The sequence below is a fragment of the Augochlora pura genome, chromosome 7 (assembly GCF_028453695.1).
Source record: "Augochlora pura isolate Apur16 chromosome 7, APUR_v2.2.1, whole genome shotgun sequence".
NCBI classification, from domain to species: Eukaryota; Metazoa; Arthropoda; class Insecta; order Hymenoptera; family Halictidae; genus Augochlora; species Augochlora pura.
In genome coordinates, this window is record NC_135778.1 from 265,164 (window position 1) to 283,017 (window position 17,854).

General features: G+C 41.1%; 2 protein-coding genes across 2 annotated transcripts in view; both read right to left on the minus strand.

Annotated features, from left to right (window-relative positions):
- Positions 1–17,854, minus strand: part of Mep-1 (zinc finger protein MEP-1) — a 19,739-nt gene continuing 1,885 nt past the window's right edge. The window contains exons 3-15 of the mRNA XM_078187178.1: positions 16,078–16,308; positions 15,703–15,963; positions 14,335–15,521; positions 11,546–11,652; positions 11,351–11,476; positions 7,501–7,593; positions 4,600–6,951; positions 4,424–4,512; positions 3,787–3,924; positions 2,714–2,890; positions 2,484–2,606; positions 2,070–2,174; positions 1–1,960 (exon numbers count right to left, since the gene is read on the minus strand). Of these exons, the coding sequence (XP_078043304.1) occupies positions 1,646–1,960; positions 2,070–2,174; positions 2,484–2,606; positions 2,714–2,890; positions 3,787–3,924; positions 4,424–4,512; positions 4,600–6,951; positions 7,501–7,593; positions 11,351–11,476; positions 11,546–11,652; positions 14,335–15,521; positions 15,703–15,963; positions 16,078–16,308 (5,304 nt within the window). The 3' untranslated portion in view covers positions 1–1,645. The remainder of the gene's footprint in view (positions 1,961–2,069; positions 2,175–2,483; positions 2,607–2,713; positions 2,891–3,786; positions 3,925–4,423; positions 4,513–4,599; positions 6,952–7,500; positions 7,594–11,350; positions 11,477–11,545; positions 11,653–14,334; positions 15,522–15,702; positions 15,964–16,077; positions 16,309–17,854) is intronic.
- On the minus strand, positions 11,883–14,323 carry LOC144473429 (uncharacterized protein KIAA1143 homolog). The gene is made up of 3 exons (XM_078187284.1): positions 12,934–14,323; positions 12,548–12,680; positions 11,883–12,489 (listed from the first exon to the last, which is right to left on the minus strand). Exons 1-3 carry the CDS (start codon positions 13,042–13,044, stop codon positions 12,320–12,322), a joined length of 414 nt encoding a protein of 137 aa, XP_078043410.1. The 5' UTR covers positions 13,045–14,323; the 3' UTR covers positions 11,883–12,319.

Genomic DNA, 17,854 nt, shown 5'->3' on the forward strand with positions numbered 1-17,854 from the left:
TGGTACACTTTATTTTAATAATCATATAATATTGTACAAATTATTACAGTAAACTATATATTTCTGTAATTACGTTTATGAATGTTTCTCTGTTTTACCAACATGGCTTGCCATGAAAGTTGCTGGCAAGTAGTATAATTAAATAATACAGCCGTAGAGTGCAAAAACGCACTATGTTATTTCCTTTATCGAATGCGGTAGTTGGTACTTTTTCCCTCTAAAATTATCGTCTACAATAAACGTACAAAACTTATCGAGAACGAATCGAAAATTATTAAATTAAACCTGTTTACTTTTCTTTTCAACTATCTACATATTGGTATAAGCCTATTATCAATCCAGAGTGCATACAAGAAGATAAGTAACCGTCTCTTCTTATACCACGCTATCGCTATACTAGAATAGTTTTACATATTTATATGTATAATATTCTGTGAAATATTATATGTATACATATGTAAATATGAATATACGTGTCGCGACGTGTGTTAACAATGTTTCATGATAAATTTCATTGTTTCATTCCTTTTTTCCTTTTTAACAGAAAAAATGTATACACATTATGTGTGCCATCCTATTTTATTGATATAATCGTTTATATTATATTCTATATTAATGTACATTTTTGTTCTTATAAAAGCGCAAAAATAAAACTGAATGCTTTTATTACAATACTTGCCATCGAAGGTTGTAACTTATAGAAATAGATACAATTTACAACTCGAAAGGTCTCTGACATCATAACTTATTTTCATACACGCAACTTCCATGAAATGTTTACAAATTAAGCAACGATTCGCCGAGTCCTACGTTCGTCGCTTTAAGGGGAAAAAATACGATGGCGAAATTAGAAAAAAAAAAGAGAAAAAAAAATGGTAAGTGTACACATGATAGAAAAGATTGCAGTGCGGTATTATTACAATACCAAATGTATACCGCGCGGGACAGTCTAGGGCACTCTGGTTAATTAGTACAATTTGTTATTTCGTATATCGTTCAGAAATTGCTCGTCGCAAACATGTTGCGTTGACATATCGATTATGTAAGAGTAAGGACAGTGTTTTATCATTCCATTGCCCTACGCAATCGTATTAGCATTAATAACAAAATATAATTAATTCAAATATATTTATCTTAGAAAATGAATTTTATATTATAGTGAATTTTCTATTTAAAGAGTGATTCGCAGTATGACATGTGAGTGTCGCATAAAATGTAAATACACTTAGTTTTTATAAGGTTTTTTTCTCATAGGCGTGTATAGGTCAGGAGAGTATGCAGCTCTAGGATTAACCAAGGAATTAGACTGAAGGCCACCCTTTAATATTTTTACAGTCTATTTTATGTATGTCCGATAACAACAATAAAAATTCTTAAATAAATATATCGGTATAATCATTGATGGAATATTATTACGCAATCAACTAGTTGTTTTTTTTTTGTTTCTGCCAAGAATTGTAGTTTTACGTGTTTCATTTTTTTTGTTTCGTTTCTTTGTTTGTAATTGCGTCTTAAGCAATAATATGCATACACATGTACACGGCACGTCAGTCACTGTGTACTACAATGACCGGTATAGAGTACCACAAAATTGTTACGTGAAATTCAGTAAGACAAGACACATGTATCACTCTGCTGATCATTGCTATTTTCCTCTGCCTTGAGATGTACCCGACCTGGTTGTAGGTTTTGCTGGTTGTGGAATAATTGTGATCTCGTCATTGATCTTCAATGGTTTCAGAAGGGAATCATTGGATCTGGACGATGGAGATGAAGGTGTGTTCTTCTTATCCATTACTCTCTTAGCTACGACACTATGTGCCGAGTAAACATGATTCTCGAACTGCTTATACATTCCAAACGTGGCAGTGCAAACTGTACATTTATAAGATAGATGCGCAGGTTTTAGAGTCATTCCGTGGTCTCGCGCGACATGATTTAGTAATTTCCACTGATATACCTAAAAAATCAAAATTCACAACTCTCAGGGGTTATATTTTTTTCATCACTCCGAATCTCTGACATGCACAATTTCGAATCTACTATCACTATGAACGGGATCAACTTACCCTGCCACAAGCGGGACAGCGACCTGCATCCTTTCCTTTATTTGCTGCTTCCTGCATACTCGACGTAACCAATCCATGCGACCCAAGTAAGTGTCTTTCTAGACCCTGTAGTAAGAAAATATGACATTGTTATAGTTTCGTTACAAACATATAAATAACTTGGGAAAGAAAGCGTTTTCTATGAAAACAACGACGTTTCTATTACATTTAATTTAAAAAGGAAATCAAATAATAAAATTTAAGAAAACTCTCGCGATTAAACGGTACAATTTTGTATAACATTGGGAACATTTAAACATGTTTAAACAGCGTTTAAAAGAAGCAACACGACTTTAACACTTCAATTTTTCCAGATTTTCAGATTTCATTGTGATTATTATTTGCTACACATATTAGAATGATGCAGATGTATACCTGATCTGTGAAAAATCGGAACTGACACTTTTGGCAGTTCAGAGGAGGTCTATTGTAAATCATCTTTGGATGTATTTTTACTTTGTGGATCCATTGCATGTGATTACGTAGTTGTTCTAAATCCTAAAAGAAGACGTTTAAATTTGCAGGATTAATGTTTTTGGTGCATCAATTACAATTTCTTTGTGCAATTGTCGAAAAAAGAATCGCAATAGATTAATACAATTTACCTTAATGTAACCATCGCAAATCTCGCATATAACAAACGTGGTCTTTCCGCCTGACTTCGATGAAGTCCCAGAACCAGGAATAGAAGACTGAGATGTTGTACGTGGTAATGGTGTTATAGATATACTTGGTTGACTTAACAACTTTGCCGTAGGATTTTTAGGACTGGACGTTGTGTTCTGGAAAACATAAAATATAGTTTTTACTTAAACCGCGATCGTATATAAGACATTTTTTTAGGAGATATTAAATTGTATTAATTAGTGTCCACTTAAAAGATTACATAACATAAATCGAAATTTCGTCTACTTTACACAATTTATTATTGACACAAAATATCGTACATTTTTGTACACGACAACGAAAATGTGCAATTTTTGAAAAGTAAATGCTGCGCTCAATGTTTAGCAATAGAAATTTCTCAAAACATTAAAATAAGTGGACATGTTCATTAATGTTGTATATTGTTTGATTTCCAAATTTATTTACACTTTCTCAATCTAAATGCAACAATTAATTTCTTTGAAGGCTGATAAGAGTGATATTGTGAAATAGTTGTAATTTTGATGAGTTGCAAATCAATTCTTCACAGAGAAAATCAAACAGTCTCTTCTAATTTATATAGAATTTACATATGACATAAAAATCGAAAAAACATTTCAGATGTATTTCTTTCAGCGACCATTATTCATATTCGAGATGCCCGATTTTGAAGTTTAGTTTCACCCCGTTCTGCACGTTTAATATTATATGTAAGTTCCATCAAATTCGGAGAGGGCCGTTCAGTTAACAACTTTTGTTAATGTGAAATTGTATTTCCATAACGCAACATACTACTGAGACAAAAATACATTGCTGAAACCAATAACGGCATAACTAGTTGCATCGCACACTAATGATATATATAGCTATGATCTCAAAAATATTGTTAAGTCCTATAAGCAATTATATGTAGCTGTAATTATGAAGGATTCAGAGAGATTTGTTATAAAAGCCTTTGCACCTGCAGAACACATCATCCATGCGATCACAAAATCAATGTAACCTTCCTTGGTGGTTTCCAACATTTATTTACCTGTGATGAGGACAACCTAGAGAGAGAGTCGATTACGTTGGGTACAAGTGCAATGGGTGTGGGTTGACCGGAACTGCCGCCGCTACTGCTACTCACTCCCGAGACAGCCGACATGACAGTCCCAGAGCCACCCACCACCTGCCACCACCCATATATTTTTTTACTAATTCTTAGATTTTTTCTTGTTTACTTGAATTTTGTGAACCTGTACTTTTTACTTTTATTCTGATCAACATATAGAAAAACAATTAAAAAAAGGGGAAATACATCGATTCAAAAGCAGATCAAGATTACCGGGCACATCTCGAGAAAGAAATGGACACCCAAGTAAGTAACTATTAGTTGTAAGAATAGTACAATATGCAACTATAGAAAAAATACTCAGAGATCTAGGTTGCTTATCGAGACATTGTAATTTATCTTTATATAATTTTTAGGAATCATAAAGGAACATTAAAGCATAGATACACTATGCATATCACACAAGTGCTATACATTAGTACTAAGATACAAGATTTTAAGGGCATGACTTCACAAAATTATCATTGCCCAAGCTAAATATATAGTGTTACTAGAAAGTAATTTGAATTTTATTCTATGTTTGATTCGAAGGGACATTGTAAAGAATAAATTTTACCTGGAATATTTGATTACTACCAAATTGGTATGAAGTAGGTACCAATAAACCAGAAGAGGTTGGACGATACATCATTCCTGCTACATTATCTGAAACAAGAAGCGTCCGCTCTTATAATCATGTTGACAGAAACCAACTGAAAACTATTTTAACAGATGCACAGATTAAATAGTTACCTTGTCGCATTTGTGTTCCTCCCGGTCGCAATGTCTTCATATCTGAATATCTGGGCTGCATAGGTGGTCGTCCTCTTCCACGACCAGTTATCGGAGCAGGAAGTAATTTCGGTAGGAGTGGTTGCGGTCCTTTACCGCCCATTGCCATAGCAGCAAGTGCACTTGGATTAGTGGGTCCAACGGGTCTTGCTCGGTTTAATCTTGGAATCTTTGCCGGTGGTTCCCAATCTGCGGCTGGCTCCAAATTTTTCTCTGGTCTGAATTTTTTCGTGCATGCAAGTATGTGCCGAGTTAGCTTGCCTTTCTGATTGTCTTCGAACGGACAATTCGGGCATTGATGAAAGGCTGGACCACGCTCCAGCCTACCACGAGTATTATGTTCCGCTTCCATGTGAAATAAGATATCATGAGGACTACGCACCTCGATCGGACAGAAGTTACATTTGTAAACGTAATTGCGCATATGCGGAGTCTCTAAATGATGCTGCATGACTAAGGTCGATTCTGTTTTAAAACTACAGAACTCACATTTTTTCAGTTCTAAGTGGAATGGTTCGTTATTTTCTTTACTAAATTCTAGATTCTTGATGAGTGAATTTATAGCTATTTGAGTTTCGGCGGATGTACTACCTTTGCCTTGTTTACGCTTTTGAGTCCGTAAAAGATCCGTTTGCACGTATTCTTGAACAAGATTCACTCCAATCTGCATGAAAAATTTGCCCAATGGCAAGTCAAAGTATGTCAGTACTTTATTTCTATCATCTTGCCTTATGTCCTGTTTATCACCTAAATTACTAAATCCAGATTCGGTTAGATCTACTGAATTGTCACCTCCTCTGACATCCTCTATATCCCTTTTGCTCTTAGAGCTACCTTCGCTTTCGCTTTCATCACCTTTATCTTTATTTTTCTGACTCATATCTTCCGAATCTTCGTTGCCTTCATCTCCTTTAGTTTCTTCGCCTTTTTTGCTCTGTTCTTCCTTTTCTTTCTCCTCCAAGCATTGTTCTAGTTTTGTGACGAAATCTTTTAATGGTTTCAGTGGTGGCTTTTCATACACATACGGTACTATAAAAGATGGTGCTTCCACGACGAACATATCGTCGGTTAATGTGGGTAATATAGGAGGAACAGTAGGTGTTACTGTAGTCATACTGCTCGTCTTGGGACTTAATTGTGCCGCTTTTGACGTCATGGGTACTGGTGTAATGGTTGTTCTCATGTTAGGATACATTGTTTGCGTCGTCATGCCCATGGGAACAACTGAAAAAGAACTAGAGCTGGAGACAGAGTGATGGGGCTTACTGCTACTAACAGGTACACCACCACGCCCAGAAAGGATAGAGTTTGTGTCTATAATAACTAAGGTGGGTTCCTTCTTTCCTCCTTTCACTGATTTACTACCAGCAGCAATCTCTACCAAACGTTTTGTATCATTTACTACGATAGTAGTTTTACTGTTTTTAACTGGCGACTTCAGCTTTGAATTCTCTTTGTCTTTTCCATCGATACCAGCCAATGGATCCTCTGGCTTAATTTCTTCTATATCAGAACCGTCATCGTCTACGTCTTCTTCTTCTATTTCTTTCTCTATGTAACTTGTCCTCTTTATATTACGAGAACTTCTTCTCGGCGTAATACTACTAAGGTCTACTTGTTTTCGTGGCTTCCTTTGTTTTGTGGGATCTTTATTGGCCCGCTCTGGAGAGGTATTGTGACCATTTTTTGCACCATCGGTTATCTCCTCTATGTCTGGACTCTCACAGCTTCCATTCTCCTCGCATATTTTCACGTCAGATGTATCCATGGTACTGTCAGTAACTTCGCCACTGTCGTTAATCTGCTGTAAATCACTGCTGCCTGATAAATTCTGGTTATCCTTGTGGGCAGAATTTTTCATAGTGAACACATTGTCAGTATCAAATTGTATCTCAGTTATGCTCTCATCCAGGCATTCAACGTCTGAGTTATTACTCTGCTCATCGATTTCCATAGCCTCACAAGATGTGTTTTTACACTTATCATCAGTTTTAGACACTTCACTAGTATTGTTCGTCTCACTGACACCTTCGGATGTTTTAGTTACATTGGAGTCATTCCTTGACTCTAACATTTCACCCCCTTTACTCCTACCCTCCATTATGCTATCCTGCTCACTGTCTTCAGATTCTACTTCTCCATCTTCGATTTCAACTTCCATTCTACGTTCGTCTTCGTCATCTTCTTCTTCATTTTCCTCCCCCTCCTCTTTTGTCGCATCATTTGTTTCTTTTGACAGATCAGATGCATTTTCTGCATCAACGAATCCCTCATTGTCATAATTTCCATTAACTCCATTTGGTATCACAACATCTGTAAACCAGAAACAAATGCATTCAGTCAAATAGTCTTTACTGTCAAATCTGCAATGTATGTTATTATTTCTAACAGGTATTTTTATCAGGTATTAGAGAAGTAACTGTCTTTTTGAAAAATTTTGAGGCAGTTAAGAAAAAGTGGAAAAATATGAATAAAGCAGAAAATGTTAATCTGTGAAATAAATAAGTTCCTGATAGATAATCACATACTATTGTAACACAATTTAGAAACACCAAGTATATAGATGGCGAACAAGCAACATCCAGCCTCGTGACATACAGGCAATCAGATCGAAGTAACTGTCATGAGCTGTTTGAAACAATTTTATTAACAAATAACCCAAAGGACAATGTATCAGTCTTGAGAAACAATATCAGAATGTATAGCCTAAGCTGTAAATAAGTATCATGGGACAATACAGAAAAGAAATTGATTAAATAGTTACAAGCAAGAGAGAGGAAGGAGGGGGCAGAGTTAGGGAGACAGACAGACAGAGAGAGAGAGAGAGAGAGAGAGAGAGAGAGAGAGAGAAAGAGAGCATACCTTTGAGAACCTTATCAGGACTGGCCTGAGACGAGTCCTTAACAGGGGGTTCTTCTAACGTGCCTTCCATGGGGCCACCACTGTACAGTTGATCTAAACAATTAATAAGAACACAGGAATAAGCAGTTCGTGGCGACGACGCGTTTCATTACATCCACACGACGTGAACGCGAGGGCGGGGGAGAGGGAGGGAATTTTTAGCGGGGCCGAATTTTTCAAAATGGCGCTGCGAATTCCGTACTCCTATTTCCTTGTTCCCATAACCAACAAAGTTGGTAGTTGGGTAGGTGTCGGTTTCCAGTCGGCGCGTCGCGTTGCCGAGATTTCCGCGCGGTCCGACCGAAAATTCGTGCCCGTTCACGCGACACAAGCGGTTTAGGAGGACAAGGGAGTCACCCGTGGTTGCCGTTGATAGAAACGATCAGACGAGGAGAGTCCTGTGAAGTAGCTTGAATGGTTAGCGTCTCCTCAGTCAGTCACCTGCACTCGCCAGCCACCGCGTCCGAGCGCCAGCCAGCCAGCCAGCCAGTCAGTCAGCCCTCCGCGTACCTCTCCTCTCAACCTTCACAGCAAACCTACCAACCTACACCTATACCTACGACTTACACATCGAGTTCTCGTCTCTTTCGTATATACACACGTATACCTATGTACATATATCTCTATGTTCGCTTCGCAGATTCGCAGCGAACCTACCAACCTACACCTATACCTACGACTCACACATTGAGCTCTCTCTCGCATCTCTCTCCTCTCTCTCTCTCTCTCTCTCCTTCTCGCATGTACCCATGTACATATCTCTATGTACCAACAAACATACACAGAGAGACACGCACGCGTATATCTATGTACACGACCAGACCAGAGACCCATCAACTCACCATCCACTAGCACGCGCGCGAGCGCACAACCTTCCTAACTCTATACTACATGCCGGACGGACAACACGCCAACCACCTACGGAACAACCCTATGACCTACCGAATCCGATCATGACATACTGATCTCCCACGACGATATTATGAGGGACGTTCCCAAAGTGCTAGGAATCCTAGTCAGATGTGTAATCTGCATTCGCGGATGAAACATATGCGTGGACAAACAAGACGCGATTAGAGACATCGGTTATTCAATTTGGTCCAGTCGTTTGTTAGATACATTTCTACAAAGTTGGGAGCATTTTGAAACCAAGTGGACGCGGTCGATTTACAAAGAGCATTTGTTAAAACCGAATTTTAACGTATCTGCCACGAGAGTCGTTACCCATTTAATGCGTAGCGATACCACTCATTCAAAAAAACACAAAGCCATTTGATGATTCGAGGATTTTTACACGGTAGTTCAGAAAAATTCTGCAACTAAACCATTCAGAAGAGCTTCTCCCTCGTCGAAAGAAATGCGTACATATTTCTTAATAGTGATCGCGTCGAAAAGCGTAACATCAATTTTGAGGACGATTGCAGATTCGAATCCCTGGAACTTCGGATACATCCCTTGTACATTTAAACAGCGTTCCCTATGAAAACTAGGCGACGGTTAACCGTCAGAAAACTCGGAATAACTAAAGGCACTACCGATGAACGTTCGAACGAAGATGCTCCGTACGGGACGAAGAAGGAACTAGATGAACGCGGACCGCGGACCATTTTGTTAGATTATCTATATGTAGAGGCCCATCCGTGGCAACGTTCTTGTCCGAAGATATTCGATGAAACATTGCTTTGTTGGCCGAAATTGTCAGATATGATGCTAGTCCGCCACAAGAACGTTGAAGAATAAAGACCAGAAGTCTGTCTACGGGTTTGCTCGAAGGACACGAAGCTGTCTCAAAAAAGATGCCGAGCACACTTTTAACCTAGACCGATGATCGGCCCGATGCAACGTGCATCGCTCGAGGCGACGATAATCACGCCTGCTCGAAAAAGAACGATAAGGGAACGCGACGAGGCGTTCGATGGACCGGCGATTCGGATCCGGGATTCATCGGAGAAACCCCATTCAGTACGCTCGGTTCAGGGCATGTCTCGTGCTACTTAACTCGCTATTCACGAATCCCGGCGGTTCTTCTACGAAGCAATGGAACGCGTAAGAACTCCATCCATGTATCCTGTCACCAGGCACTGATATACGCACCTGGCCGTTTGCTCTCCTAAACAATTCTCTGATACCGTGACATTTTCACAAGCTGCGATCCTCGAGGGCAGCGGCGAAGCTACGATTCGTCCTTATACGCACGATGCACGATTTATTCACAAAACCTGTAAATAGTGAACATTCATCGCTGAATATTAGGCACCAGAGGGCAGGAGCGACGTTGGAAACGTTAAAAAGTTATGCCCAGGGCCGTCGCAACGTCGCGGGGCTCCTCTCGGCGAGGGTTAAGTAGAAACTAAACGGATAGAAAGGGTCGCGACGAAGAGACTGAGCACGTTCTCACGATTTCTCTGTGTCTATTTAATCGGCGTCACACTTTTAACCACGGCAATAACCCGTTATTCGTGCATCCGTATTAATTAATTACAGACGCGAATTGTTTTCGGAAGATCATGGAACCCCCTTATGGTTTTTGCTAACGTCCATTGGTCGATTAGAATCCCCATCACTCGAAACGATGGTCAAACAACGATATTGATTAAGTGCTTTTGATATTGAACGCTTCCGTTCTTTCTCCTTTTCTTTCTATTCGTTTATATATACACACACACACACACACACACACACACGCATATATATATATATATATATATATATATATACATATGTATATATATTATGTATATATGTATATATATTTTCAGGCGATTGCGATGTACGACAGTTACCGGAGACGGTCGAAATACTATGTTGTTCGTCTAGGAACGAGATTTACGGTGAAATGAAAAAAGGACGGCTGAACAATCGAAATCATAAATATTATCGTATATTTGCAACGCTTCAGTAAATATAATCAACTTAAAAGCAATCACGAAACTCGGGATTATACGGATGAAACTCTTCCCTTCCGGTAGAAGAACTCTATTCTGTATTTTGCTGATGACGCGCCTTCCTACGACAAATTACAATGCCCGATGATAACACTTTTCAACGAATGAACACTATTTTCTGGTTTCATATCGAAATAAACCTTCGATGCGATTTCATCTCTGAACCATTCTATACCGAGCACAGGTGAAGAAGACAATGGCATACAAAAAACTAGATTCACTTGGTAATTCGAAATTTCAGAAAGATGTCGATGTAATGTTCTACCAAAACGACTACTGTTTGCGTTACCCGTTTACTCTTATTCCTCACCGATCGAAAATCTAAATCGCAAACGCGTCTTATTTATCTCGTACTTGTAAGTAGACTTATAAAAACACTGTAAAAGATTAGTATGTATGTGCAGATGTGTATGTTGAAAAGAAACTTCGTTGCGATGAAACTGAAGTCTATCCAAAGAGGAGGCGAAATGTCGGCGCGGGGGTGTGTGGAGAAAGGGGAGGGATGGCGACGACGGCAAGGGGAATTGAGAGGATAGTCACGGCCCTGATAATATTGTGTTATTCGGTAGCAGAACTGTACAAATCATAAAATCCAACAAATCAATCGCAGGTCCGATGCCGTGTTGCGCGAACGAATATTGCACGCGTACGACGGCGAGACAAACCGGGACACACGTGTTTGCTTGCTTATCGAAATTTAGAAAGCTCCCGCCATTTCTTTCGTAAGGGCTGACTTAGGCTGTCGAACAGCTGCCGTGGTGGTCGCTGGCCACGGTCGCTGGCCGATCACGATTATCCCCCCGAGAGAGGACCAATAATCGAAACACACACGCATCGTAAATGCCGCGCTATTTAAATTCACTGACCGTTCGGAGCACCGAGAAATATTCGGCTGCACACGCGACTCCCTCGGCACTCGATACACACAGTTTTTATACCGAAATTCTTCACATATACTTTGTGTTTATTTGGGTTCGACGTCACGGATCCTTCTTACCTCCGTCGTCGAAAACTGCCAAGATGGCGACGATAATCACGTGACCGCAAATTTTATGACGTACGCGTAATGTTAAAGGGACAAAACGACCAGTAGCGTTTGTTATATATTGTCACGTGACCGGGTACACGTGCACATCCAATGGGAGACCCTCCTAAGAATAAGGGCAATCTGCAATTGTAACAATGTGCAACAATAGGACTATCTAATGAATCCCCGCCCTTTTTTATGGGCGTCTTCTATAGACACCCCTTCGAATGGCCAACGTTCGGATAGAAGGAAATTATTGAAAACTTACACAAAATTTTGTTTATATTGCGCTCATTGCATAACACTTCGTTTTTTTTTAATGATTCTAGACTACGTGAAACAATGGACCTATTTTGTAATATCATTTATTTTCGATTTATTGTTTGCCGATCGGTATCGATGTATCGAACAGTTCACGACGCACGTAAATTTCCTTTCTTACATTTTCGTCTGTCGATAGTTTGTATCGTGAGATTTCAATGTTTATTGAATTCATTGTGGCCAAAGGTTTTATTCTGTTCTTTGGAAATATAATTCATAATTTATGTATATACATGAATAATATTTACATTCGGATGTGTGAACATGGTAGATGTATAATATACTCGCATCGACTCGATTATGTACGCGTTATTCTATCTTATTATAAAAATCATTTTATAATTATAAACTTTATGTACTTTACATAATTCTTCTTTCGTATATTTACGAAGGAAATATGTTCCATTAGTCTTAACTTATCTCATAATGTAAACTGTTAAATGTCTTAATATTTTAATAGCTTAACACTTAGCATATTTGTACAGTTCTAGAGGTCGTCATCGTCATCGTTATCATTAAAAGATAACACTGCTTTTTTTTGCTTTGCTTTTTTCATTTTCTTTTTGACTGGTTTATCTACAGCATCTGGCTCTGTTGCATCCTTTTTCTTTTTAAATACAATTGGCTTAGATAAATCCGCTGGTGCATTTGCATTCTCTGCAATTAAATAATGTTATTCTATGTGCAGCAATAAAAAAAATCAATTCATTTGTACCTTCTTCTTTTTGCTTTATGAATGCATCTGCTTCTTCCGCAGTTAAATCACCTGCGCTTAATACAACTACGACAGGTTGCTCTTCCATAGGCTCTTCCTTCTCATCGTCTGAATATTCTGGTAATACTTCTCTCTGTTGTAAGAACGTCATTTAAATGGCTGTTCATGCTAATTATAAACAAGGCTTAATTAAAATATACCCAATTGTTTTAGCAGAGTATATTAGGGGCAAGAAGAGAGTAAAATACAAATTGTGACAAACAGTATAACGGGTATCGGTAATATAAGTTTCATCAACAGCGGTTTCAACTACTACCTTACAAGTAAATATCAATATTCGTATCGTTAATGTAGGATTAATTTTAACGTAAAACAATCACGTATACCTTTGTGTCAATTGTGGGCCCTTCCTTATATCCGGCTCGTTCTTTCAATTCTCGTAAAAATTTCGGTTCGTCCGGTTTAATATACGAAACGTTATGTTTTTTTCTAGACATTGTCTCAACTTTGTTTTAAGCAATAGTTTCAATAAGTAAACATTAAAATATAACCTATATCAAATGCGTTACAAAACAACGTCAAGCAAGAGCATGAACTTACTCGTTAGATAGTTTGAGAAGCGAGAACCATTCAGTGTACTCGCTAGAATACCATAACCGATTGGTCCATATAAATGGAAATCTTCTAGGAAATTTTAGTTTTTCCCTATACGTATCATTAACAGCGATTCTCATGAAGTAACGTAAACTTATAAAAAGTTATTCATATTAACGGTCAGCCACTTGCCACCAGAATATCAAACATAAATATTCTTCTACGAAAGTCGTCATTCAGGATCCTTTAAACATTCACTACTATTCTTCACACTTGTCCACACGTCTTTCACGATCAAAGCCGGCTTTTCATTCGTTGTTTTACGCGCGTCTTCCAATTTCCCATTACTTTGCATTCTTACTCTTATACATATATGTAAATTCCTTTCCATCTCGCTATTATTCTCTTCTTTTTATTTTTTTATACGAATAAATAAAACCTGTAGATTTTCGTAAAAATTCTCGTTTATTTTTGGCTTCTACTTTGCCGTAACGAGGAATTACAGAATGGTTATATCACGTTTAGTTCGAAATAATATACTTTAGTGACCTATTTATTTTACGATAATGATTATTGTATTATTTGATAAAATTTACCACAGTTTAAAACTGTTTTCAACCAATCTGATAACTGACTTAACGATACAAAAATTTAAAAAAGAAAAAAACTTTGAACCCACCGCGAGCACCGATACGCTGTGACGATCGTTTCGGAAACGATTACGAAAATCATTCGTTGGTCAGGCGATATTCTATGAAGGAAATGCACGAACCAATGATGTGGCTGTACTTTTCAAAATGGTTTCAAAAAACGTGGTCCGTTCGGGAATCGTTCAGCGAATGAAACTCTAAATACAGATCTACTAAAGATATTCTCTACACGTTTCAGCATGGTTTCCGTTGATAAAAAGCTAGATAGAAAAATTCGAACGAGAACCTTATCGTCCGACATGCGATAGATCGATACGATAGCTTTAGAAGACGGATGTCTACGACCCGTACATACACGAAACGTATTGTGCGGATAAAAGAAATTCATCTAGACACGGGGGAGAATACTTGATTGGGCTACAATTATCAATTTGAAGGGGTCGTGTACAGTCGCGTTTCTTCAGCATCGTTTAGAGCCATTAGCTTCCCATCGGATGGGAGTGTCCTCGGGGTGTGGTTTCCAACGTGGGGAAGATCGTTTACAGTCGAGTAACCTCGGAATTGTTTAGAGCCCTCAGTTTCCCATCGGAATGACTAGATCGGCGATGTCTAACTTGCGCGTGCGTGCTAATAATGTAAGCGGCCTCCTCTTGCCGACTATGTTTCTCGATCTGCACGACGGGCACGCATCTGGGAGTGGGTCCGTCTAGGCACTCGCAACTTAGGCTAGCGTCTATCTCGGTCTGATAAGGGGGCGGTATCAGCAGACTCTCGGTAGACTTTGTCGGCTGGAAATGCCTACCGGAACTACCTGAATACGTGGTACTGGTGCTCGTTCTTCTTTGAACGGTACCAGTCGGGGTTTTGGCTCGGCTATGGGTTCCTTTTCCTGGCCTCTCGGCGCTGTGCGTCTTTATAGTAGCCGTGTCCAAGTATCCGTACCCAAATCCATAACCGCCGAACGCTTTTGTGGTCAGATTGTCCCAGGACTTTGGTTTTGCGTACTGAAGGCACGGCGGTGGTCGTTGATGGACATTCGTCGGATCCCAGTACAGGGTATCCGTGCTGAGACTAGTTGTGCACGAAGCTACGCTGTCGGCGATGGTAGAGACATCGCTGCTGGTGATGGAATGCAAACTGTGCCCGGAAGTTCGCGAGCAATTATGCGCGCCGTGTTGTTGTTGTTGTTGTTGTTGCTGCTGCTGCTGCTGCTGTTGATCCCGTTGTACGTGATGATGTTGTTGCTGCATCTGTTGTTGTTGTTGTTGTTGTTGCTGCTGCTGCTGCTGTTGTTGCTGTTGCTGATGATGATTTTGCTCAGTCTTTGCTCGCCTCTGTTTCTCTCGACGACGTCGACTGGGCACGCAATTAGGGTCGCAACAAGGGCTTGCTAGGTCGTACGCATCCAAACTACCATTGTCCGCTTGTTCTCTTCGACGATTTGTGCTAGAGATGCAAGCCACGCACAGGCTGTTTTGAGGAGGAGCATGCAGAGCTGGTTCTCCGCCCGATTGCTGCTGTTGCTGACAAGATTTGTGCGATTTCGATTTTGCCGGCGTGCTGCTCATGCCGTTTGCTTGGTGGTAGCTGTGTCTCGAAGAGGTCGCCACGCTAGAATCGCTGGACATCTTCGATAGAAAGTGATGGTGGTCGCTGCGAGACCGCGGCGGTCCTACTGCTACCAGGCAGGCAGCATTCCGGGGCACTAAGCATGGCCGACCATCAGAGAACTATAAAAGCATTTAAAAGAAAACAGGCTGCTTTTAGTTGAAAACATATTGGTTAACGATAACGATTGGTTTGGCTAGCATTTTAAGAGCGACACCAGGATGGTGCCGCCGGGCGGTAAAACGCGAATTATTTGGACCAGGGAAATTTCGAAGTTTGTTAGATAGTGGTTCAGGATGGTACCACGTTGTACAACAGCAAATGTTCGGTAGACGTGGCTGGTCGGCAACATTGAATCGTCGAAGAGTTGAAACTGGACGATGGCGATGGTTGGTTGGGGTTGCTGGTAATCACGGTGTTGGGAGTACGTTTCCGTGCTGGCAGTGAATGGGTTTTCCATCGACCCATTATGATGGACTGTTCCCTCTCGCACAACCTCTCTAGCTCGCCTAACCGCGATTGAAGAGCACGTTGCAGCTCGATGTAACGCATATGCAATTCCACCTGGGAGTGACGAAACGAAACATTAGTTTAAGCGTTTACGCGATGAAGTGTTTGTCACATGTTCGCCTTGGAGATTTTCCAAAGGCCAACCACGTTTGAGAATCTCTTTCTCACCTTCCTCACACAGTCTTCGAAAGATACCACCATACGCATCCTAGTATCACAGTTCTTTATGAAGTTAACCAGGGTTTTGTGGTCAGCTCGGTCCATTTCGTGACCATTTATAGAGAGTATCACGTCGCCCTCCCGCATGCCGGCTTTGGACGCCGGCCCGTCGTACTCGACATAGTCCACGTACGTGACCATCTCGATTTCCTGCTCCCTTTTGTAGTGGATCCCGTAACTCTGCGCAATCCACCGATATCGTTAATTCAATTACAAGCCTCATAATGTTCTCGCCAAGCCTCGACACCGATACATTTTACGTTCGCAATATCCCAAGATCTACAAATCTCCTCCGTGCTGCTGATAAAAGGATACGGGGAACACGTGTAACGGGTACGTTACCTGTAAAGTGAAACCGTACGTGCCATTCTTCTTTTCGACGATGATAGTGCGACGACGTCTATCCTCATCCGTACGCGTCACTCGATCCGACTTCGACCTCTCCAGAACAGCCTACGAAGGTACGCGTTACTTAAGCGAACTCGAAGACGCATATAACATGGTCATCTTGCCGCGAACCAAAGAGAAAGAAAACGGAGACTAGGAGACGCGGTTAGAGGCGACGGAACGGAAAAAAGCGCCGGCCGTGGTGAACTCTGGATCGGGCGAACGAAATCGAAACGTTCTCGATGACGAAACGCTTGCGAGGAGAGAGCCGTGCATTTCGGCGAGGATCTACGATCCGGAGTTCACCGGAGCAAAATGCAACGAAACAAATAGTGCAATCCAGAAGCTGCGTCTCTGGAGTCTGTGCAGCGCGGACAGCGAACAGAATCAACAGATAAAACGGGGCCGGCTGAACAACGACAGAACTGAAAACAACAAACGAAACGGAGAATAGAATGCTTAGATAATGAAGATTCAACACACGTTGTGCAACCCACAGAACTTCCTTGACCACGAAAAACAACTTGAAATGGGCAACAAGAAACTGCTCGAGGAAGGCTGTTTCAGCAAATAAAAATCATTCTTTCGGTACACGAGTCGATGTAATAACATTACACATTCCACGACACCACTCCATTCTTCCTCGTCGCTGTTCTCGACGCCGCCGCCGCCTCCGCCGCCGCCGCCGCCGCCGGCTCGGTGCTGTTGCCCGGCCACCACCTCCGAATTCTGCGGCGAGCTGTTCATGATTCCACACCGTCAACTGGAGGATATCCGTCAAAGGCCAAAGGTTTTGCCACTCTTTCTCTGCTCTGCCACGCGGTGAGAGAGAAAGAAAGAGAGAGAGAGAGAGAGAGAGAACGGGAGAGAGAAAGAGTGAGAGAAAGAGAGAAAACGAGAAAGCGAGAGAGGGACAAAACAAAACTCGAGCAGCGCGCACCACGGGAACCACGGCTGGTCGCACGGCCCGTCGCACCGCTCGACGAAGGCGGCGATTTCACTCTCGCGCGATTTCCCCTCTTCGGGTCAGGGTTCACATTTTGGAGGGCGACGCGGAGGGCCAGAGGCGAGAGCCAGAGAGCCAGCGAGCCAGCCAGCCAGCCAGCCCCGGAGGTGAACGTGCGTTTAGACGCGATTATGCATGTGTATGCTCTTTTATTGTCATCCTCCTCGACGCGAACTGTCGCCGGGCAATGCGCCTGCTCGACAATATCGGCTTACAACCCCGTCGTCTGCCGCCCGCTGCGTTCGTGGTAACAGAGGGTGAAACCAGAGCGCAGGCTCCGCTTCCTCCTCCACCTCTCTCTCTCTCTCTCTCTCTCTCTCTCTCTCTCTCTCT

Excerpts from the sequence above, each read along its gene's own strand:
- LOC144473429 (XM_078187284.1), bottom strand. The coding sequence starts at position 13,044 with ATGTCTAGAAAAAAACATAACGTTTCGTATATTAAACCGGACGAACCG. Across the intron at positions 12,681-12,933 it reads GGCCCACAATTGACACAAAG|AGAGAAGTATTACCAGAATA; the intron begins GTATACGTGATT and ends TTCTTACAACAG. Across the intron at positions 12,490-12,547 it reads CATAAAGCAAAAAGAAGAAG|AGAATGCAAATGCACCAGCG; the intron begins GTACAAATGAAT and ends ATTTAATTGCAG.